Source organism: Ornithorhynchus anatinus, chromosome 3 (genome assembly GCF_004115215.2).
Source record: "Ornithorhynchus anatinus isolate Pmale09 chromosome 3, mOrnAna1.pri.v4, whole genome shotgun sequence".
Taxonomy (NCBI): Eukaryota; Metazoa; Chordata; class Mammalia; order Monotremata; family Ornithorhynchidae; genus Ornithorhynchus; species Ornithorhynchus anatinus.
This window is the reverse complement of record NC_041730.1, coordinates 62,674,851-62,699,587: the sequence shown is the minus strand read 5'-3', so window position 1 is coordinate 62,699,587 and position 24,737 is coordinate 62,674,851. Positions and strand designations below refer to the sequence as shown.

The window sequence follows — 24,737 nt, the reverse complement described above, 5'->3', positions numbered from 1 at the left end:
TGTAACTGGTCCAGTGTTCAGGGGAGGCCACCCAACTGGCCAATCTCATTCCTGGAAGGCCTTAGGGCCGCTAAAAGAAGATCAATCAAACCATCCATCCACAGTAGCCACTGAGTGCTGACTGTGTGCAGAGCACTGTTCTAATCGCTTGGGAGAGTACAGTATAACAGAGCTGGTGGACACGTCCCCTGTCCACGACGATACGACTTGCCCACGGTATTTGAAATGCCCACAGACTTGATGGTCACACAATCAGGCCCTGTTGGAAGAGCTCGATTTTGCCTAATCTTCAAATCGAATTCAATTTGGAATTACTTGTGCGAAGAAATAGGCTACGACAGAATATCTTTTCATTATTTTTGAAAGACGAAAAGTTCTCCATGGTCTAGATCCTGTCCAAAAGTTGTTTTTTTAAAAATAATATAAACTGAATCTGAATGGTTTCAGAGCAGTTCCCTATATCATCAACAGCAATTCAATGCCAAAGTATCTAGATTCAAATAGTGGCCCTTGTTGAATCCCGAGACGATACTTAGCTGTAAAATTCAGAGGCCATCAGTCTTAACTGATTTTTCTAGTTTTTCTCAGTTTCTTCCACTCTTTCAACACCAGCTATTTGAAAATGGGGACGAGAACTCTTTCTCATTTTCTCTTGACAAAAAATTAATGAAAAGTGATAAAATAATATTCTTTCAGAAGTAATCCCAATGGTTATTACATTTGACAATTAGGCATGAGCTATTCAGTCTTTTAAAATCGTTTTCTGCAGTAACTTAGTTGACTGAAAGTTCAGGTTTTACCCTCTGTTAAGAGGGTAGCTTTATAAATATGTAGCAGTTTAAAAAAACTAACCTGTTCAGATAAATATCCCTCATACAGATCTACTTGTAACAGCAGAGAGATACGACTACTGTGTTCAAACGTAGTGGTTCTGGGACATGGTCTGTAAATTTTCACTACAGCAACACATCAAATATTCCTGAATCGACTGAGTGACTTCTACTAAAATATTCTAGTCTTTCACCGATTTTGATGAACGATATATAGTATCTTTTGAAAGCGGGTTCTCGGTGAGGGTATGTAAAAACTCTGTTTTCTAGCTAATCGAACCCCTCAAATCCAAGAAACACAAAACCCCCGTAATGCTTCAAAACTTTAACTCTGAGGAAAGATGGCATCAAAGACGCTAGGGTTGGGGGTTTTTTCACGCCTCGTGAAAAAGAGCAGATGAAAATCACATAGAGGCCTCCAAGTCGGTGTATTTACCGACACTCTCCGGGTGTTGTAAGATCAGTCCTGGGGAGTCAGAAGTAGTGTAGGCCGAGTATGTCCTGATACAATTACTGTGTTTCTCAAGCTTGGCCCCCATGTGCACCTCAAAATGCACCGGAGGCAACGGGCCCAGGCTCATCTGTTATTTTCAGAAGAGGACTCCACCAGGGGTGGTCCTGGAAAACCTCGATGTTATGGGAAAAGCATGTTATAGTACCCTTGATTCCATGGTGATTACTGACATTTTTCTAATATAAATTCCTCTATTATCATGTCCACCATTAGAAAAACGCTTTATATCCTTAACTCGAATTGTTATATTCCTGTATCCAGTTCTGGAAGCTCGCAAAACGTAAAGAAACACAAATCTTGGGCAGTACCGTGAGGTTGAGCCTCAGAAGTACTTCCACCCCACTTGTGGATTGCCTTATACCAGCACAGACTCAGGCGGTGGGAAGAATGCACTCTAATTTTTCCCTCTTGTTAAACCCAAACTGGGAAACGGAAGTACATTTTAGAGCAGAACCGGGTGTGATGCCATTACAATATAGCAGTAGTGAATTAGGGATGCCTTTCTTATGAGAACTGAATGATTTTGAGTTTCTATCTAATTCATCCTCATTTTTTTTTTATAAGCGGTAGGTATTAGATCGTTTTGGACGTGGATTTTTCCTCCTTGGAAATAGCATTCACTCCAGCTAAGAATACATTTTGAAATGAGCAGGATCTCGGGGACTGAGTAACCGTCAACTCATTTCTGATGACTCGCTTAGTGAGAGAGATGGAACTTGGAACACCAACGCTTTTTTGAGAGAGGCTGGATCAATTTGGATTTCTTGCACTCCTCACCTCTTCATTGCGTGAAAAGGAGAGGAGATTAATCATTTCGAGGGTGCCTCATTCCTTCTTTTTGAAATGAGTTGTTCGTTTTATGGAGCCCCAAATTGGGGCGCAGGGTCCTTAGGAATTCATCATCATCTACGGTATTTATCAAGCGCTCACCGTGCGCGCAAGGCACCGTGCTAAGCTCTTAGGAGAGTAAAATACAACAGAGTTGGTAGGCGCGTTCCCTGCTGACAATGAGTTAACAGTCTAGAAGATCAGTGTAGAGCATTATCTGACCTTGGAATTACTCAAGGCATCTGCATTTCTGATTTGAAAGAGGGCTGCCGTGAAAGTCTGTGGTACCGTTCAACCACGGAAGGAGATAGAAATCTCTGTGTCTGTGGATGAAAGTCATGCCACTTGAGTAGTCACGTGATACTTCGGCCACTGTTCAGGCCAAACTGTACCTTTTGTAAAGAGTGTTCACATGAAGTGGTGTCCACGTTTTCCTGCAGAGGAAGCTGGAGCAAGGAAAGGGGAAGTGACTTTATCCGAGACCAACCAAAATGTCAATAGTGGACTGGAATTTGAATCTAAATTCATGAATCTCCACTACTGGATAAAGTTCTCAGAAATTTGGGGTGCTTCCTTACAACGGTAGTTTCTAAAGCAACTTTAAATGGAAGTTCTAAGCTTCAGTTGGATCCTAAGGCTGTGTGTCAAAAGATGGGATGTTGGAGCTAACCTTAGGTAGGTTTAATCATGACCACATATTTTTTAATCTCCTCCCTCACCCTCTGTTAAAAGTATGCCCCTAGTCACACGCACACACACACACACACACACACTCACTCAGGCACCCATTGCCGGTCTATTCTTTTCACTTTTATTACTCTGGCGTTCCCATGTGGGGAAACTTCTTTTAGGAGGTAATAATAATTTAATCTACCCGATATGCTTTAAGATTAGGCCTATAGTAGATTTTTATTTTTAATTTGGTGAAAAACCTTGGCCAGGTGCACCATATTCTACTCTATCGAAGCCTGCCCTTTTCCATCTCTGCTTTGAATGCCTTTAGTTTAGTTTTTTTTGTTTTTTTTGTTTTGTTTTTTGCCCTTTTTCCCTCTCTGCCTTTGAATGCCTTTAGCGAATGCATTGAATGATCTGCCACTGATGCAGTGGTGCAGGCAGTTGAGACAATCCAGAGCTGCAAGGCAGAAGTAAAAGGGATCTTCCTATGGCCAACCCTGGCTCCTTTTCATTATAGCAATGCCAACTCATAATTTTGAGTAAGCGCGAGTGCTGACTTCTTTAATATATGGGACTCTTTACGTTAGGCATGTTTCTTCCGTCTACTAAATATGCATTTGCATTAATTTCCAAAAGCAGTAATACGAAGAAATACCTAATCACTTCTCTTGCGTGGAAAGAAGACGAGAACTTCCCGTCTTCCTTTCCGTTGACACATTAGGAATTAGGTGATGCTAAAATCCCTTTTATTAAAGGGTGGTCTAGCGATTGGATCCTCCCGGGTCAGGAGTTGTCATTCTAACTCCCTCTGCTGACTTCCTGGAGAATTTTGAGCAAGTTCTCGGCCCTCTTCACGCTTCAGTGTGTGGCTAAGACCTCTTACCTCTTATGTACTGGGAATTGTCAAGCCGTTAGGTAATGCTTGCCATGGACTTCGAGCGCTGTCAAAAATATATTCCTCTAAGTAATTAAAATTATTGCCTATATTGAAGAAACATTTAAAAATAAAGCCTGTTTTAAGCATGAACGCTGTTCCAAGTGCTTTGCTTCTAAATGTAGAAACATCTTCATTAAGGTTAGGACCTTACTAAGATTTTCCTTTCTTTCTGCTGAATCTTCAAAAGCAAATCCAAAACAAAGCGGGGAAAGGCAAAACTCTCCAGGAGAAAGCCTAAATAGTATCAGATTGCAACCACAACATTCCTAAAGCTCAGGAGAATTTTAAGTGGACTAAAGATGGTCTTAGTAAAGGCATCTGATACGCGGGTACGAGATACGAGAAGCAATCCCCCGTATGAAGTCAGTACTTCATTTTGAGTATGCATAGTAAAATCAGATGCACCTGTTAGTTTATTATAATGCCATGAACATTACTTAATCTTATTCTTTCTCCCTCTAAGTTAGTAGTTAGTCATTAAATAAGGTAGTCTGTTGTTATAACATTATTCATTTTCTTTCCTCCTCTTTTTTAATCCTTATTCCATGCTAAAAAAACACAGGACAATGTGTCATTCAGCACGCAAATCCCAACAATCCTGTGATACCGTAACTTTCCCTTTTTGCGAAGGTCAATTTTTATACATGCAGCTCTGTTTTAGAAAATTTCTATGAAACTTATTTTAACTTTAAAAAAAAAAAAATCAGTCCCATGTTAGCTACCCCTCCCCATGTCCCATAAAACGAAAAGGTATTCATACAAGAAAATTCAAGATTAAGGAGAATGTCTGAGACCAAGTTAAATGGTTCCCCTGCAAGTTATGTTCCTCGTTGCAATACCCGACGATGTGTCTATCTCTTAGGAATTTAATAAGTTTCTGCTGCAATCCTTCCTTCTCTCTATTTTTGTACTCACATTTTCTTCCTTTGAACTTGAGGCAGGGCAAAAATAATTTTACCTATTGAATCACATTACACCATCTTTCTGCCGTATGAAGGATTTTCTTAACTGCCAATTTTAATCAAATATTTCCAGCAGAAGCAATGGCAGAGGCAAGATGTCATCTTATAACAATGGCTGTGAACCAACCAGAAATCCAGAGACAGGGGACAGCAGTCTAGAGGAAAGAGCACAGACCTGGGAGTCAGAGCACCTGGGTTCTAGTCCCTGCTCTGCCACTAGCCTGCTGTGTGATTTGGGCAAGTCACTGAACTTCTCTGTGCCTGTTTTCTCATCTGTAAATTGGGGATTCACTGCCAGTTCTTCTTCCTCCTTAGACTGAGAGCTCTATGTGGGACAGGAACTGTGCCCAACCTGACTAACTGTGCTTAACACATAAAAGGCGCTTAACAAATACCATAATAATGGTTCGACCCCTGCCACCAACATTGATCTTGTGACTTCGGGCAAGCCAGTTACCTTCTTAGCTTTTCCATTTTAAAAATTTGGGTAATATAGCCTACCTGCTTCAAAGAATGTTATGAGGATAGCAATGAAAAGACTCTAAAGAGAAAAGGCATAAAATTAATCCAAGGTGGCATCATTTCACTTTCCTATCAGAATTGCTTTCGTATTTTCATTTGGTTTATAAATGTAGAAGTTCCCAGATATTGGGCAGAATCCCATAAACAAAAACTGGGATTTTCTTTGTTGTGGTTATTTTATCTATGAACTAAAAGGAAGTGGTCAGGCTGACCATGCCTGCATAGAAAAACTGGTTTTTTTTTTTGGCAGAAAGGTCAGTTTGAAGACCAGTTACTTCAGGCACTCATCCTGTTAAGTATGTGCCAATCAATACCTAGGATAGCACCTTGCCGTCTGGGCCATTGTTCTTGGAGCCACTATGACTTAATCTGACAAAGACCCCCCGTGTTCACATGTCAGTCGGACTGCTTTTGCCAGGGTTCGGGTCTTGTCTCTTTGCTTTGAGACCACCTTGGAGGTCCTTGTGGTGGTGTCCAGAGTCAAGAAAGGCTGGCAGTGGGGTGAGAAAGGCGTACCTGGGCCCAAGCACCTATAGGCATCCGCTATCAATTAGGCAGGGTCTTGGGCAAGCACGCAGGCACAATCGTGAATCATGAAAATGGCCTATTGCTTTTTGGCTCTTTTGCGCTGAATCGCAAAGAAACATTCTGATATTGGTATAAACAGTATGAATGGAGTGCTTTCTGCATGCAGAGCACTTTTAAAAAAATCGTGCTTATGGAGCACTTCCTGCGTGCCGAGCACTGTATTAAGAGCTCGGGAGAGTATAATATGATAGAGTTGGAAGACAAGTTCCCTGTCCACAATGAGCTTACGGTCTAGAGGGTACTAAGGCTCTTGGAACGAACATTTATTAAAAATAAAGACAGGAACCCTCTCCTCAAGGAGTTTACAAACAAACGAGAGAGCCAGCATACAAATTGTTAAGTGACGTAGAGCTAAGTATGAGGGAACTGGTATGAAAAACAGACACAAGTGAATAAATAAAAATTAAACTGATAAATACCTGAATGCCGATGGAGTGGCATCACCGGGAATGTCCAGACAGATCAGAACTGTGCTTATAAGAGAATTATAGGAGTAGCGTATGTCACTTTCTGACTTACGTATGGTAATAGAGCATATTCCTGTCTGCAGATAAGTTTCATCGGGTTTAATGATAGGGCTAATAAATTGAATGGTTAGGTGCACACTGCTTTGCCCTTTAGCATTTCTAGTCTCTAGAATTGAATGTTATCTGCACCCACTATGGGTGTGTTTTCTCTTAGGTCCTCACGGGTCACATACTACAAAAGATTTGCGATTTTGGGACAATTGGTAATAACGTTTACCAGGACCACTGTAGCATGTTTTGATACCTGGGATGTGCTTCCCGCCTCCAGTGGCTTCCCCCTCCCCAGCACCCCTACACTTCTAAGTTCCAGTAGCAGCTGGCAATCATTTCTGGGGTGGGGAGGAGAGGGGGTCTAAGGAGACTGTTGGAGACGAGAGGAAGCAGCCCTTTAATAATAATAATAATAATGATGGTATTTGTTAAGCACTTACTATGTGCCGGGCACTGTTCTAAGTGCCGGGGTAGTTACGAGATAGTCAGGTTGGACCAAGTCCCTATCCCACATAGGACTCACAGTCTCAATCCCCACTTTCAAGATAAGGGAACCGAGGTCCCGAGAAGTTAATGACTTGCCCGAGGTCACACAGCAGACTCGTGGCGGAGCCGGGATTAGAACCCACGACCTCCTGACTCCCAGGCTCTTGCTCTATCCGCTAGGCCATACTGCTACTCTGATCTCCATCTGACTCCCCACTTTCCAGGTTGGCATTAGGCAAACTTGGACACTCACTGTGGAATGAGACTGTCAACCATTCTGTCTCTGTGCAATCTTAGTAATCTCGGGAACCCTTCTCTGCTGAAAAATACACCAAGTTAAAGTAATTTCAGGAGCAGATCAAAATTGTTGTTCTTTTGAAAGAGTAGTATACTTCCCCCCTACTATAAACAGAGACTACCACTCTGCTGCTGACAAATCTTGGTTAACTTCTAAATTTAGATCACCAAGTTGAACACTCTCCCAACACAGATACTAGCTGTATTTCAAACGAGATCAAGGGAGAAAAATGTTACTGCCACTATAACTTCTGCCTTCTAATCAGTCTGCCTAATTAACTTTACAAATGTAATTTAAGATTCTTGGGCATTTTCTTATTTTGACAGTAGTTTTTTTTAAAGGGAGCTTTGCAAATCAAGGATTTTTAAGTCCTCCAACCTGCTGAAATGTTTACCAAAATTGCATGTGCATCATTGATTAAATCAATCAATCAATCAATAGTATTTAGTGATCACTTAAACTGTGCACAGAACACTGTACTAGGCATTTGGGAGAGTACAATACGACAGAGTGGGTATATGCATTCCCTGATCACAACAAGCTTACAGTCTAGAGGGGGAGACAGACAATATAAATCAGTCAATACCTTGTGGATATGTACATAAATAAAAACAGAGTTTTTAAAAAGTCTAGCACTAAACTGTATTCTCTACTTTTTAAACGTATGGAAAACAATTGCAATAATGCTAAATAAATAATTCCAAGGTCCCAGAGGACATTTTTAAACCTGATTTTTCATGGTTTGAAAATAAGCAATTGATAGGAGGCCACTAAAATGTATTGTTTTAATGGTGTTTGGCATTCTTAAGCACTGGGGAAGATAAAAGCTGATCAGGTTGGACACGGTCCATATCCCACATGGGGCTTACAATATCAATCCCCATTTTACAGATGAGGTAACTGAGGCACAGAGAAGCCAAGTGACTTGCCCGCCCAAGGTCACACAGCAGACTCATCAGGATTAGAACCCAGGTCCTTCTGATTCTGATTATGTAGTATATGTCCTTCTTAAATGAAACGTTTGAAATTCCTGAGATGCACGTAGCCTATGTGTGTGTTTTACCCAAAGGGAGCTGAAAAATAGTTACAAGAATTAGGCATTGATTCAAAGTTGAATTATGAAATGTAGGAATTAATATAATTTGTTGGTTAGTATTATTGCATTCCACTGAATTCTGACTGAAAAATTCATTACTGCAATTTCTTATTTTCCAGTTAGTCTAGAAAAGACAGTACTTCGTATTTACATGCCGGCACAATCAATGCTAATGGAGAGGAATTGTGGACATGGTTAATAGAAAAAAAGTGCATAATCCAAAAAAAAATATGCAAAAGACCTCTGAGAATTATAGATATTTTTGACTGAGTAGATAATCGGGGCAAGCCCTGGGCATGGTAGATAGTGGCAACTTTCTTTAAAGGGATCTGGAAATTGTCTTTGGCCAAGTCACAGGGTGAACAATGAAAAAGAAAATGAATTGTGATTCCTTAAAGTATGAACTGCTGTTTTCCTGGTGAAACAGATTAGAGAGTTAAAGCAGACTGACTGGAGATGAAATTTAGATGTCCTGAATTTGGGAGTCAGGGAGTCAGAACTTCAGAATTTTTTTCTTATCCAACCCAACATTCTGAGGAGGTTGTTTGGGCTTATGGTCCTTCTCAAGGACTCTTCCCCAACCTGAAATTTCCCTACCAAATGGGTGCTCCATGGAGGCTCTGATTGGCTTTTTGGGGTCCTTTCAAAGTGCCATCGATCTAATCAATAGCGTTGATTGAGCACCTACTGAATCAGAGCACTCTAATAAGTACTTGGGAGAGCTCAATAGAATTAGTACACGTAGTCCTTGCCATCAGTTAGTTACGGTATTCATGAAGCACTTACTATATGCTGAGCACTGGGGTCGATATAAGCGTAATAGACCAGGCGCAGTCTCTGTCTCACATGGGGCTCATAATCTAGGTGGGGGTAGACAGACAAAGACAAGAGTAATAATAGGTCACCACCAGCAGCAGAGCAATAAGCCAAGAAGACAATGCCAAGACAAGTAAAAAAAATGGATCTTGGAGGTGGGAGTCCTCAGACTTTCCACTGCTCCAGAAAAACAGTTCTTACTTACAAGTCACCACATCCCCACAAGAGTTCTAAAGGAAGCAAAGGTAATCTACCAGCACAGGGTGCCCTACTGCATTGAGGATGCCAGTTTGGGCTATGGAGGAGCTCCAGGATTCATGGTTCTGAGAGGGGATCCAAGCCACATATGATTCACTCCCTGCCCATCCCCTGCTCATGCAAGGAATTGGGTTTCTGGTATATGGTCTCCTGCGGCACTGGGCAGACTGGTCTGAGGATAGGGTGATATCAGTACACTCAAGGAGTTTACAATACAGCAGGGGAAACAGATACTAAGATAAATTACAGTTTTTTTAATGGTATTTGCTAAGTGCTTACTATGTGCCAGGCACTGTACTAAGTGCTGGGATTAATCAGTCTGGACACAGTTCCTGTTGCATATGGGGATCACAGTCTTAATCCCCATTTTACCGATGAGGTAACTGAGGCACAGAGAAGTCAAGTGACTTGTCCAAGGTCATACAGCAGACAAATGGCAGAGCTGGGATTAGAACTCAGGTCCCAGTTAGGAAGAAAAAGGAAGAGAATGGAATGGAGTATGGAAGACAGAGAGGAGAGAGACTGAGGCTAGAAAGATCAGTGAGGAGGCTAATGTAGTAGTCAAGTTGGGATATGACAAGTTCCTGGATAAGCATGGAGAAAAGTGCAGATCCTGAAAATGTTGCGGAGGGAAAAAAATAGAATTTGGTAGTAGATCGGATTTGGGGATTGCAAGAGGGGGATTAGTCAAGGATAATGAAAAAGGATGGGCTTGGGAGATGAAGAAGTCTTGGGCATATTGAGCTTGAAGTGCTGGAAGGACATCCAAGGCCTAGAGGCAGGAGAAAATGCAAGAGAGGTCTGGACTAGCCAACTAGATTTGGAAGTCATCCACATGGAGGTGGTAGTTGATGCTGTGAGAGCAGATGAGCTCCTCAAACGATTGTGTTGAGGAGAGAAGTGGATCCAGAACAAAGGCTTCTCCAAAGGACACTCATAAGTAGCAGGTGGGAGGCAGAGGACGAGCTGGCAAAGGGGACTGAGGAGGGTGACAGAGGTAAAATGAAAACTAGGAGAGAACTGTGTCAGTAAAACCAAAGTTAAATAGCATTTCCAGGAGAAGGGAATGGTCTGCAAGTGTCAAAAACGAGCCAAGAGGTTCAAGCGGGATTAGAACAGAACAGAGCGGAGCTGAGTTTGTTGGATTTGGCAAGGACTTCATTGAGGACTTTGGAAGAGAGCCATGCCAGTGCAACGAAGGAGGTGGAAACCAGGTGAAGGTGAAGAAGGTGGTTGAGGGAAAGGAAGTGGAAGTGTACACAATCCGTTTGATGAGTTTGGACAGGAATAAGGGGGAATTGGGGCAGTACATGGACAGTGCCATGGGGCTGTGAATTTTTCTTTTTCAGGATAGGGGAGATGTGGGCACGTTTGAAGGAATAAAGGAAGAAACTATCAGAAGGGTGAATGGTTGAAGAAGGCAGTGAAAAAGAGTAGGCAGTGATTGGGAAAAATGCATACTATTTAATAATACATTTACACAAATGTACCCTTTGAATAAATGTACATTCGTAATTATAATTTCCTGTATTTACACCATCTGATTTTTCAAATTTAATGAGGAATTTGTTCTTCAGAAGTTAAATCTGAATAGCCACATCCTAGTCACACCAATACTTAGGGTATTCTTATTCTTATTCGTTATGAGTGCGGTATGTCCACGATTCCCATCGATTGTATTTCAGCAAAAGGAATAATTTGGTAATTGATGTTTAGAATGTCCTTAGAAAATATATTTATCTCTTTGATTCATAGAGAAGATTCTAGATCATTTGCTTTGTGAATTATGGACATGTAACTGCTCTAAGATGCCCAAAGGCTATTTTTAGAGTCAATGTTAGTAGTGAAAGGAGAAACAGAGAGAGGAGATTGAAAATTGAGCTGTTGCCCTGTCCTCACTGTGCCATGGGATGATCAGGCTTTATTCTTGAGTATCTGTGGGGATTTTGACCTCAATAATAATCTATTCATTCATTCACTTAATAGTATTTACAGATCCTTTTAATTATTCTCATATTGTATAGGTGGAGAAATTGAGGGAATGGGATTGTGAGCTACTCAAAGCTTGAGGGGGAGACCTGCTTAGAAGTGGGAGTAACAGCAAGGAATCAGACCTGCAAGGGGCTTTGAGAGATCATCTGTTTCATACCCCCTTCACCTCCCCTCAGCTAAGCCCCCTTTTCCCCCCCATCCCTCTGCTCCTCCCCCTCTCCCTTCCCTTCCCCTCAGCACTGTGCTCATCCGCTCAGTTGTATATATTTTTTATTACCCTATTTATTTTGTTAATGAGATGTACATCCCCTTGATTCTATTTATTGCTATTGTTTTTGTCTCTCTGTCTCCCCCGATTAGACTGTAAGCCCGTCAGTGAGGAGGGACTGTATCTGTTGACGATTTGTACATTCCAAATGCTTAGTACAGTGCTCTGCACATAGTAAATGCTCAGTAAATACTATTGAATGAATGAATGAATACGTTTGCAGACAGGCAGGTCAACGACTGAGCCAACCAGGACAGATGATTATCTGTTCTTTTCTGAAAGATCACTTGAAATCAATCAATCATTAATATTTATTGAGTTTTTATTCTGTAGAGAACCCTGAGCTAAACTCCTGAGAGAGTATAATAGGGTTAGTAGATGTAATCCCTGATCTGGAGAAGTTTTCAGTCTAGCAGGGATGGCAGGCACTAAAATTGTTATTGGTAGGAGGAAGCAACAGAGTAGGAGCATATCTACAGAAATGCAACAAGGAGATGTGAGAACTCAAGTATTTAAATGGAAGTGCTGAAATGGCAGTATTAGTTTGGTGGGAGACCAGGGGGTGAGATTAGGAAAGAAAGATTAATCAGGATAGGTCTCTTGGAGATGTAATTTTAGAAGGGTCTTGGAGATTGGAAGAGCAGTCATCTGTGGGTTGGGAATGGGGAGGAAGTTCCAGGCAGAAAAGAGAGCATGAGGAAGGGGTCAGTGGCGAGAGGGTCAACAACGAGGCACGAGTGCCTATGTTGTTCTTGAGAGCAGTGAAGTGTGTGACATGAGGTGTAGTGTGAAAGAAGCGAGGATAAGAAATGGGGAGAGAGTAGTCTGTCCTAAAGCCAATGGTCAGGAACTTCTGTTTGGGATAGAGAGGGATGGGCCCCTCAGTGAAGCTTCAGAAAGAGTGAAAATTTGCATGCAGAGAGAAGGTTTAGGAAAATGCTCCACATCTTCACAATCTACCTAGACGGTCTGATTCAGGAACTCATCATCCTGATGATCGAGGACTTCTGACCATCAGGAAGATAATAAAACAGCAGAAATAGCTTCTGTTTCAGTGGGATTTTTGCAAACTCATTTTCCCCTGTACGGGAACATGCTTATACGAGGACATCCGCAGGAAAGACAGAATGGTTCACCTCACCCTCCTGATTACAGACTAGCGCAGTGCTGCACTGCAGAGGCTCTGCACTCCTTGGGTTCTCAGGTCATGTGGCCCTCAGGGGTTGTGATCCGAGGCACAGCAGTGGAGTCAGTCACAGCCTTAGTTGAAAAAGGTTCTCCTATCTGGCAGCACGCTAGGGCAATGTCCCTCTGGGGGAGAAAAAAAGTCTTTAGTTATTACAAGCTGAATGTATACTTTCCTGTTTCTCAGCAGCCTACGCTGGGAGAGAGCACAGGATATCATGACTATCTAGTATTCTCCACTCCATGCCCCGGAGGGCACAGAGCTGAACACTCTCTTGTGAATGAAGGGAAGAATAGAACTGATGGATTCCTGGACCGTCCACTGAACTTTCCCTTCAAAAATACGACTTGGGTTGTAGATTGTAACATCGATGACCTCTCAAGACTTTCTTCTAGCCCTATGCTTTTATGATTGCAGAAAAGCAGTTTTTTTAATTTTTTATTCGTGGGGCGATGCTTTATTTACCTAGCTGTCCTCCTAGCCAATAGCTGGGGAATAGAATAAATAAAACCCAACATCCCATCAATGGGACTATACAATATTGTTTTTGCTAATCGAAGACAAATAGGTCAGTGAATTTATGCGAGGCTGCCATCAATTATTAGGGGACATTTTCAGTTGGGAAGTTTTTTTTTCCCCCTGTCTAAAGTGTCTCCTCTCACCTCATCCTCTCCCCTCATCTCTTGTCTGTAAGGGAGACATCCCCTAGCCTGTAAAGTCCTTGTGGGCAGGGAACATGTCTGTTATATTATTACACTGTATTCTCCCAAGTGCTTACTGCAGTGCTCTGCACACAGTAAGCCCTCAATAAATATGATTGGTGGATTTAGAGTCAATGAGGCACCTGTCCAGTGAGCGTCAATCTCTGTCTGGGGTATTTCTATTGCCTAAAGGTCCTTTCTCTGGCTCCAGTGTCCCTCCCTCTCTAAGCATGTCTCTAGATTAGAAACTTGCTGTAGGCAGGAATATGTCTGTTATATTGTTAAATCGTTCTCCCCCAAGCACTTAGTACAGTGCTCCGCACACAGTAAGCACTCAATAAATATGATCGCTTGATTAATTAATTGATTTCAGCTAGGGCTCTTCATTTTTGTTCCCTCCTGGCTTTATCATATGCATACCGGCATTTAACTGGAATGAAGTCCAAACAAACTTTTAAGGACAGAAGAGAGGATTTAAATTCATAGGTTTACAGTCAAGAGGCTGTCATGTATAGGCTAAAGCCTGCCCTCATTTCCTCCTGAACAATTCCCATTGGCTTCGATGGAACATGCACATGAGTAATTGAGGGCAGCATCTGATCCTGAGTGTTTAATCAGCAAATTATATTAAATAAGTGGTTTCTTTTTCAGATCTTCAAAGAAAATGAAAAGGTGAATTGAACTAATAATATTTTCCCTCTTTCTTAAGGCGAACACACACAAGAAACCAGTTCACCTCATTCACTCAAAAAGGATGTAGAAAATATGGGAAAAGGTAAAAAAAAAAGTTTTAATTCTATAAAACTTCACTCCATTTTGAAAGACCATAGAGATAATGGGAGGATATTTTTGTTCTATGACATATTTTAAGCTTGACAAGCAACATATGAATAATATATGGACCATTGGGTGGGTATAATTGAGATTAATGCATACATATCAATCAATACATGACACTGTAATATAATACTTTAAAATAATATATTACATTGATTTATATTCATGGATTTCTGCACAAAAATCTATCCTGTGTCTATGCAACACTTTTTAAACTGGTAAAATATTTTGTCTTATAATAATAAATTGCCATATATAACCTTTCTCTAGAGAGTTATTTATACAGATTAGTAAAATAGCTCTTCTTTTTTTCTTTATTAGAAGAACTTCAGAAGGTTTTGTTTGAACAAATAGATTTACGGAGACGACTAGAACAGGAATTCCAAGTTTTAAAAGGAAATGCAACTTTCCCAGTATTCAGTAAGAATTTTTTTTAATTTTATCACTTTCATGTTTCAAAATATGTATATTTCCAAATATTTATATTTTAAAATATGTGAATAATTCTTCTTGTCATATGTTGTACTGTTGTGTTAGCAAACACCAAAGAATGCATTCTCTCCAAGTGCTCAGAGTTGTCTTATTGTACCTTGGCATCAATTCAAAATAATTTTGGTTTTATAAGGGAAGATAAATCTGGATTCTTTTACTTTGCTGGAAAAAAGTAAGTTTGGGAGTTTGGCTACGCCAAGAATTAAAAACAGAAGAACAACAAATGCTCATTCTGGAAGTGTAGTACCCTAAGAATAATTGCCTCATATATTTTCAAAGAAAAATGAAATATAAAATGAATGGGCATATGCAGTCGTACATTTAAAAAGAAATTTTGGTAGTTTTAGGACTTTCCATTCTGCATGACATTTACATTCTGATTTTCACGTATAAGACCGAGAAAAAGGGTGTCGTAGAAGTAGGTTTAATTATCGTTGTTGTTTTAAAGAGGGGGAATTTTGTTGTTTTAAAAGATATTGATCTTTAGATTCTATAAAGTGTGTCTGATGATTTTCAGGCTCATATTCAGTTATCTTATGAGAATTCCTTTTCTATATCATTTGTAATGAATCAGCAGAAGCTTTTAATAGTTGTGGCTGTACTGATGCTCTGTCCAGGAAGGTCTGGGTTCATGGGGACATTGTTCTCAGTGAAGCCTTGGAACTTCTCCCTCGGGTAGCAACCTCAATGACAGCAGGATCCTGAAGTTGCAATTCAGCTTTAGTCTTTGCTTCCACCACCGGCGAAACAAAACTCAGCAGATGTGATTTTAGAATGGTTTTTAAATATGGAGAGGGCTGGAATCTCTTGGGTATGAAGGGGGAAGGAATGCCAAGAAGCAAAGAGGGCACTGGCGAGAGGTCAGTGGCCGGGGAGGCGAGAACAAGGCAAAATGGATTAGTTAGCTTGAGAAAAAAGAAGAGGGAAAACTGGGGTGTAGTGGGAGAGGAGAGTGGATAAGTAGGAGGGGCAGAGCTGATATTCTTAAAACCAATTTTCACCAGCTTCTGCTTATTGGGAAGAGGAATAGGTAACCCCTGGAGGTATTTGAGGTGAGGGAGGATGTTTGCAGAACAATAGTTTCGAAAAATGATCTGGGCAGCTGAGTGAAGTACAGACTGGAGAAGGGAGAGACTGGAGCCAGTAATATCAGTGAGCAGGCTGATGCAGTAGTCTCGCTGAGACATGACGAGTGCCTGTGCCAGCTTGGTGGCAGTTTATGTGGAGAGGAAGGGACAGATCCTGGAACTCCGACCAACTTTCTCATCATAATTGGAAACACCACCCTTCTCCTTAATGCCTGCCACCTTACCATTAAACTTGTCTCCTCCCTCTTGTTCATCTTCCACACACAATCTGTCTCTAAATCCTTCCTGATTTTAGAGGATCAAGAAGGGTGTTGGGGGACGGGGGTGGGGAGAGGAGGGGGAATAAAGGTAGTATGTATCCCATCCAAGGAGTTAGGGGCCCAAATGGGAGGAGGGAGATGACATGATAAGCTGAGTGGTGCAGTGGGATCCAAAATATATTTTTTTAAGAATGGGGGAGAGATGCAGATAGGTTTGAAAGGCGCCATTAGAGGATGAGTGAATGAATACAGTGATGAGTGTGGGGAAGATGATTGGGTTCAAGAGGAATTAAAAGTGATAGAAGTTGGGTTGGTGTCTGGGATTTCCACCAACACCCATTGGTATGAGTGTGGGAAAGGTATTAAGGAACTGACCCAGCATTGAGGGACCGCAGAAAGAAAAGGGGGGGTCTACACATGTGGCTTGACTGCAGCACCAAGCCATCGGATCCCCCTTCCTAGGGGGCTCCAGCCCACTACTGGAGAAGTTCCTGAGTGGTGGCACCCTCTCCTCCCCCCAGGCTAACACCTGGGGACCGGTGGATGGGTCTGAGAATGTTGAGAGAGAGAGGTTACATGTGGTGACCGGTGGATAGGGCTGAGCATAATGGAGGAGAAGACTAAGGGTTTCATGGTGCAAGTTTGGCAGAGGAATAGAGGGCGAGGGAGTCGAGTTCTGTGGAGTTGAGATTGTAGATTTGTGCATCAGGAGCGGGTACGATGGCCGGGGATAAATAGAGGTCTAGAAACAGCAGGTCTCTTTTAAGGAGGGAACGATTTTACGGGGAAGGGAATGTGTGAGAGAAGGCAGGCTAGTAGGTTGTGGTCTGGGAGACCTAATTGTTAGTAATGTTAGAGATGTTATGAAGACTAGCAATGAGATCCAATGGGTGTCCTGGTTGGTGAGTGGGTAAGGTGGACTGGAGCAGGAGGACTGTGGAGTTGAGGAGTGGAAGGGAGCGGAAAGCAGTGGGGGAGGGGGATGTGTCAAGAGGATTATCTACATCTTCAAAGTCCTTCTGAAGATTTTCTCCAGAAGGCCTTCCCTAATCAATTTCTAATCTCCCTCTCTTTTATCCCCCAAACACTTTTGTGCCAACTAAGTACTCAAACACCCTGCAGCATTTATCTAGGTTGTAGACTCTATTTCTTCCTCCTAACCGTAATTTACTTTTATGTGTACCTCCCTTGCTGGGTTGTAAGCTCCTTAGGGGCCGGAATCATGTCTACCAACTCTACTGTATTCTCCCAATCAATCAGTACAGTCCTCTACACACAGTAGGTGTTCAGTAAATACTGTTGACTGAGGTTAATTGAGAGATGTGATCTTAAAAAAACTTTTAGGTATCCTTGTTTTAAATTCATGGGCTGAAATTTATTGAGCATTCTTAGCTGCAGGATTCCCAAGGAACTGGAACAACGTACACTAGTGTGAATGGTTAAGAGGAAATTGATCAATAGGAAGAGAGCAAAATGATCCAGATGGTGGCTGTGGATGCTGGTAAATCATTCATTTTTATCAGAAACTTATTCTTTGTAGAGAACTGTACTAAGCACTTGGGTGAGTATAATAGAGTGAGTAGACACCATTCCTGCCCTCGAGGGGTTTATAATCTAACCTAGATAGGTTAGGAATGCCAAGATGTTGGCAACTCTTAAAGAGGAGAAATTTCCCAAAATGGTCACATAATGGAGACATTGATTGTTTGGAGACATTGACAACTGACAGTGACAATGGAGACACTGATTGATTGATAAGCATGAAGTTATTGGATTTCTGAGACTGGTTCTAGAGAAAGATCATTTGCACTGAAATTTCCCGAAAGTCAAGGGAAAAGGAAGTTCAGAGTTATTCCTTAAAAACAGAAGATGAAAGTCCACTTGTCAGGACTCTTGTCATCATTCAGTCACAATCCCCTTTACATTCTGCTACCCCCACTGGAGTGAGAGGTGGTGAAATTCCTACAATTGAGTAAAATTTGGATAGTATTCAGATTTTGCACATTTAAACCAATCAGGGCATTTAGCAGGACTTTTACTTTCTACAATATTAAACATCGTACATTCACAACACTCCTAAAATCAGAAGGTTCTAACGGCCTGCCAGTTTCAATTCAGAGCTGTCATATTTATCTTTTACGATCTACATTGAAATAAATCCTCTGCCGTTGCCATGTAAGCAAGTACTTCAATTAACCCTGATAAAATGCACTCTTTTTTCATCTCCGTTATATTTCACTGGCCAAGGAAGTGGCATGCGTGTACCCGGGCTTGAATAATATGTGGTTTAGATGCACCACAAAGAAGCAGTCAATTTTATCCCTGATTAAAATAGCAAATATGTATTATGTATTCTTTAACTGAACATGAGGGCCCATAAGGTTGGTTGACAGATTTTGATTTACTCAAATGAAATAGCAGAAGGGAAAAACCAAACTTTTAAAGACCATTCAAGAAGCAGAGATACATTTTATGGAAGGTGTGTGTAGATTGTACTTAGAGACAGGCACAGAGCCAATGTCATGAAATTTAAAATGCAGTTGTATTGTTGGTAGGAGCTCTAGAGGTAACCGGCAGTTAATTCTACAGCAGCTTTCCAGAATCGTCTCTTGGGATCCTGGAATCTACTGTGCTTCGCAGAGTGATTCTCTTTATTCATTTTTCCATACTCTCACTGTTACCAGCTACATCTACGTTTTCCTACTGATTCCTCTATTTATAAGCAATTTATATCTGCTTGTCTTATCCAGGGACTATGGATTTACTTCCATTGTAGTCTCTCTCAAGTAAATACCTGATTGATTGATAGTTCCGGGGTTAAAGTCGCTGCTGGGATACAGTGAGGAGTCAAGGAAGGAGTCAAGGAAGGCCCAAAGTTTTAGGGCTGGAAGAAATATTTCGAGAGGAAGGAAAAAGGCAGTTGTGACTTTTGTAAGAAAAAAGAATGGGAACCTAACGATAATATGAACATTTAAAAGGTTCATGAGACACTTAGGGAAGGGAAACAGGTGTGGAAATTGAAAGGGAACACATTACATTTGGTCAGATGTTTAAGGGGATTCTTTCCTCATCTGTAAAATGGGAATTAAAGCCCACTCCCTTCTATAAGAGCAAGGAAAGTTTAAGAGTTATTCCATAAAAATAGATGGTGAAAGCCCACTTGGCAGGTCTCTTGTCATCATTCCATCACAATCCCCATTACACTCTGCTACTCCCACCCAGCTCCCCATGGAGTGAGTGGTGGTAAAATTCATACAGTTGAGTAAAAATTGGATAGTGTTCAACAGTGTGGGACAGGGACTTTATTAAAGAATACATAATACGCTATACTGATTATCTTGTATCTACCCCAGCACTTAGTACAGCGCTTGGCACATGGTAAGTGCTCAATAAGTGTCCTAATTGTTATTATTATTGAAAGAAAAAATTAAGCTACACACACTAGAAATCAGAGTTCATCTTTCTCTTTAGCACCTGACAGAGCACTTATAAAAGTCAAAGGTGTTAGGGTTTCATGCACACAGTAAGCACCCAAGACCGATTGATTCATGGAAGTAAATGACCCAACATCAGGTCTTGCTTCCCAGCTTCTTCTGAAATATTGATTTTGTATCTGCTATTGCAAGTATCTCTCATCCCCAAGTCTCTAGTTGAAAACTAGTTGTAGCATAATGTACAAGACTGTAGCTGAATTTTTCCGTCGAACTAAATTTAGAATTAGAGATTTTTTTCTCATTTTATAAATTGTTTTTATCATTGTTATGTAACATCTTCTGTTTGTGGCAAGGACTTGTGACGTGTACTTAACTTTTACGAAAAATAATTAAAGGGCTTGTAAACGTTAAAATTAGTGCCCCAAAAGCCTTATCCAATTTTCTAATTATCATGTGCGTAGCTCTGTGCTCAGTGTCATATGAAACAAATAAGGCCTGTTTTATGCTCACATTCTAAAATGGATAACGTAAATGGACACAACAATAAGCATAGAGTCATTTACACCCTGGAATAGAGAATAAATGATTGTCAGAAAGGAAATAAGCCAGAAAATTGGATAATTACTGTATATGTGTGAACTAAATGTGATGAATGCACTGCTGGAGAACTTGTTCATATCTTAGGGAAAAGTTGAAAAAGTTAGTGAGGTGTGAAGAGGTTAGTGAAAGTGTTCGCATTTACAGGGCAGTTACTTGGGGTAACTAGGAGGCTGATGAGAGTCTGCTTGATTAAGGGTTTTAAAGAAGAAAAGACTTGATTTTGATATGAAGTATGATGGGAACCACTGATGGCTTTTGATGAGTGGGATGACTTGATGGATGAGAAAAATGACCATGGCAGATGCGGTGCTAGAAATAGGGAGACCGGGGGAAAAGAAACTGTGGTAGTTCAGCTGCATAAAATCAGAACCTTGAACTGAAGAGGAGATTAAATATAAGCCATGTTCGGTATTCCTGATGTTTCTTCACCCTGTTGTCCTCAGGCAACAGCAAATTAGATGGGGAAGGACTTTCTATGTTTTGCTTTTTTGTAAAATGAGAATTGGACCTTTCCTCAGGGAAATCCATTGGGGAAAAAATCCCTGAGATTCAACTTTCACTCTATAAAGAAAAAAACAAAGCCACACATGTGTTCTATTATGAATTTGGTCTGGCCCAGGTAAAATGAAGGACAGGTTGCCACTCCCCAGATACTGAATTGTCATTATGTGGTCTTAGATGTTCTTAGTTTGGGACAGGAAAGAGTAGGGGATACTTGGCTACTCTTAAATTCAGCGAGGAGTGAGTCAGATAGGAAAAGGCAGAAGGTAAAGGAACAGGAGGAGGCGAGGATAGAACAGAGAGGGGTGGGGATTGGATTGAAGCAAAATAGCAGGTTCGGATGTTTGTAACACAAGGGTTGGGTCTTTATCTTTGGGCAGACGACAAGATGCATGTTGAAGTAAGGCTAGGGATTGGAAGAGAGCAGGAAATTGAGGGAAGTTTGCCTTTAAAGAAGGTGAGTGGAATAGGAGCCAGGAGATTGTGAGAAAACTAAAGAGGCAACAAGAGAGCCATACCTGGAAATTCATAAATGAACAGTGAAAAAGTTGCCAGTGAAGCAGTCTCAGAGTTGAGGAAAGTGAGCATGAATTTGTAATGGCAGAAAGTCACTGCAGCAATTGGTCATCTTCCAAAGAATGAGTGAGCTAGCCACAGGTTCTGGCACTGGCAGGCTGAGAGCCTGATCTAGGGCTAGGAATGGGAGCCGTGAGTGCATAGGGTGAGGGAACCAGTAGCTGTAAATCCAGGCTATTCAAGAAGGCAGAGCAGCTGGTGAAACTCATAGTTCACAGGAGGCTAAGAGGAACAGACTTAGGGCCTGTGAAGAAAGAAGTACCTGGTCAGCCGTGGTAAGGAACTGAACTTAGCCCTAGTTTTCTGCTCTCTGTAAGTGGAACACCATGCATAGTGGATAGAGCACGGGCCCGGCAGTCAGAAGGTCATGGATTCTAATCCTGGCTCCACCATTTGTCGGCTGTGTGACCTTGGGAAAATCACTTCACTTCTCTGGGCCTCAGTTACCTCATCTATAAAATGAGGATTGAGACTGTGAGCCCCATGTGGGACAGGGACTATGCCCAACTCGATTTGCTTGTATCTACCCCAGCACTTAGTACAGTGTCTGGCATAGAGTAAGCGCTTAATAAATACCATCATCATCACCATCATCAAAGTTCTGGTTACCACTCTGTCATCCCACCGATTCTACCACCCCTGGGTTTTCCCTTCCTGGTCCTCCGTGTTGTTCACCGGGGACCTTTCTGAATTCTTGCCGGACATCATGGGGACCATGGGTCCCCAAGACTATGGCAAAAATGGTAAAGAAATGGCAATGGCTGAACAGAGCCCACAGCTACTGACGTCGGACCCACTTTCTCACAGGTCACTGGGATCGGCACAGTAGTACAAACGTTTTGCCAGACCCTACTGTTATCTTTAATTTGTTTTTCCAGTCAACGTAAGTATTTCTGTTTATACTGCATTTGCAGCCCACAACTGCATTAACTGTGTGTGTTTACTAATAATAATTATGGCATTTGTTGGGCACTTACTCTGTACCAGGCACTGTACTCAGTGCTGGGGTGGGTACAAGGAAATCTGGTTGGACACAGTCCTTGTCCCATATGGGGCTCACAGTCTCAAACCCCATTTTACAGATGAGGTCACTGAGGCACAGACGAATGAGGTGACTGCCCAAGGTCACACAGCAGACAGGGGATGGATCTGGGATTAGAACCTATGACCTCTGCTGCTGCCTTATTGCACTGCAGTCACCTGCCTCATTAGCCATTTTCTATCACTTAATTTTTGTTATAGTAAAACATCGGACGCCTGCAATCACTGGGGCCAGGCAGACTATGCCACTCCAATTTTGAAGTTTTGTGGACTTTTAGTTTCTATGGGCCACGTGCTATGGTCTGAGCAACTATAGTCTGAACAGAATGTTTTCTATACTTAATGCAGGTTCTAAATTTTGTCTGTTTACAATAAACGTTATGTAAACACTTTATAAAACTGTATTTTTAGGCAGACTGTCAATCGTATTTACTAAGCATTTACTGTGTGCAGAGCAATTTACCAAGCACTTGGGACAGTACAATATAATAATAAACACATTCCCTGCCCAGTGATCTTAAGGTGTAGAGGGGGAGACAGACATTAATACAAATAAATAAATTACAGATCTATGCATAAGTGCTGTGGGGCTGGGGTTGGTGAATAAAGGGAGCAAGTGAGGGTGATGCAGAAGGGAGTAGAAGAGGAAAGGAGGACTTAGTCAAGGAAGACCTCTTGGAGGAGATGTGCCTTCAGTAAGGCTTGGATGGTGGGGGAGAGTAACTGTCTGTCAGATAGGAGGAGGGAGGGCATCCCGGGCCAGATGGAGGACGTGGGCGAGAGGCCAGCGGCGAGATAGATGAGATCGAGGTGCAGTGATAAGGTTGGCATTAGAGGAGTGAAGTTTGCAGGCCGGGTTGTAGTAGGAGAGTAGCAAGGTGAGGTAGGGGCGGAAAAAGGATCTTTGTACTGGGCCCAGTGGGAGGACTGTTTTTTGCAGCCCCTTGTTTCCCTAAACATTGGCAGAAGGCAGCAGGTTTACCAGCCTAAAAGATTAGGGAGGAAATGCCAGTGCTGAAGTTTAGGACTTGCCCTAAACCACACCAAAGTAGCAGCGGATGAAGTGCAAGGCCCGTAGGTGAGCCTAGCATCAAGTTTTCTTCTTTATCCTAACAGCCACTCCTTTCCAGTTATAAACAGAGTTAAAATAATGGAATAGCAGTGTAATCCTTCAGTCAAATTTTGGATGGCCCAATCACTTTTATTCTACCAAAGACAAATAATTATGGCATTTGTTAAGCGCTTACTACGTGCCAGGCATGTGAGAAGCAGTGTGACCTAGTGGAAAAGCATGGCCTAAGGAGTCAGGGGAACTGGGTCCCGATTCTGGCTCTGTAAACTGCCTGTTGTGTGACCTTGGGCAAGTCATTTAACTTCTCTGGCCCTCAGTTTCCTCATCTGTAAAATGGGAATTAAATGCCTGACTTGCCTCCCACCTGGACTGCGAGACCTCTGAGGGATAGGGACTCTGTATGATCTGACTGTACTCCATTTGCCCTAGTGCTTAGAACACTGCTTTTCACTTTTAACATTTAACAAATATCATAGTTACTATTATTAGGCTTTTAGAAGATTTGAGTATATAGAGCACATTTCCCCTTCAAAAGCACAAAGGCTTTCAAGACTATATAATGAATTTTGCATAGCATTATTTAAAAAGTGCCCCTCTTATTGAAATACAATAAAGACAGTAACCATCTGTATTTGCCAGCAAGACTAAGAGGATCACGCAGAATCCTTGGGCTCTAATTTACAGTCACAACAGAGAATCCTGGCCAACTTTAATGACTGGGGTCAGTCACTTGACAATACAGAGCCATAAGACTGGCCAGAAATTAGAGTCTGGAGTGGTGGCTTGGTCCAGTTAGCGGCTCTGGTGAGGACATGAAGATTGAGTGCATCTCACAGACCGTGAAATAATGTAGTGTGGATCAACCCAAGCATTTTTACTACTTATAGAACTACATACTCAACTCTCCCTCACAGCTGTGCCTTTTTTTCTTGGCCTGGGGCTCATTTTGAAGTCAATGAGAGGTCTCCTATACAGGAATCCAGCTCTGCAGCGCTTGCCCTATAATCAGATGCCTGTATCATCGTACAAATACAAATGTTCTTTGAAATGCTTTTTTTTAAATGAGTCGAAAGAATGGGTTTGGGTTCTTTTTTTTTTAATTCTTTAGCGATATTTTGACTTAGATGTAGGAAAATGTGAATACACTACATTGTGAATTAATTGATTTTTGTCTATTGTACCCTTTTACACAGATAATTTTCAGGATCAAATGAAACGGGAGCTAGCCTACCGAGAAGAAATGGTGCAGCAATTACAAATTGTAAGATGTACTTCTTTTTACTAAAAATGAACCATGATATATGTTCTCTGATTTCATTTTTATAAAGTCATATAAATAAACTAAACCATTCATGTCTATG

General features: G+C 41.5%; 1 protein-coding gene across 1 annotated transcript in view; it reads left to right on the top strand.

Annotated features, from left to right (window-relative positions):
* The window catches only part of SKOR2 (SKI family transcriptional corepressor 2), a 49,561-nt gene that overhangs the window by 6,351 nt on the left and 18,473 nt on the right, over positions 1-24,737 (top strand). The window contains exons 5-7 of the mRNA XM_029059857.2: positions 14,185-14,250; positions 14,634-14,732; positions 24,570-24,637. Of these exons, the coding sequence (XP_028915690.1) occupies positions 14,185-14,250; positions 14,634-14,732; positions 24,570-24,637 (233 nt within the window). The remainder of the gene's footprint in view (positions 1-14,184; positions 14,251-14,633; positions 14,733-24,569; positions 24,638-24,737) is intronic.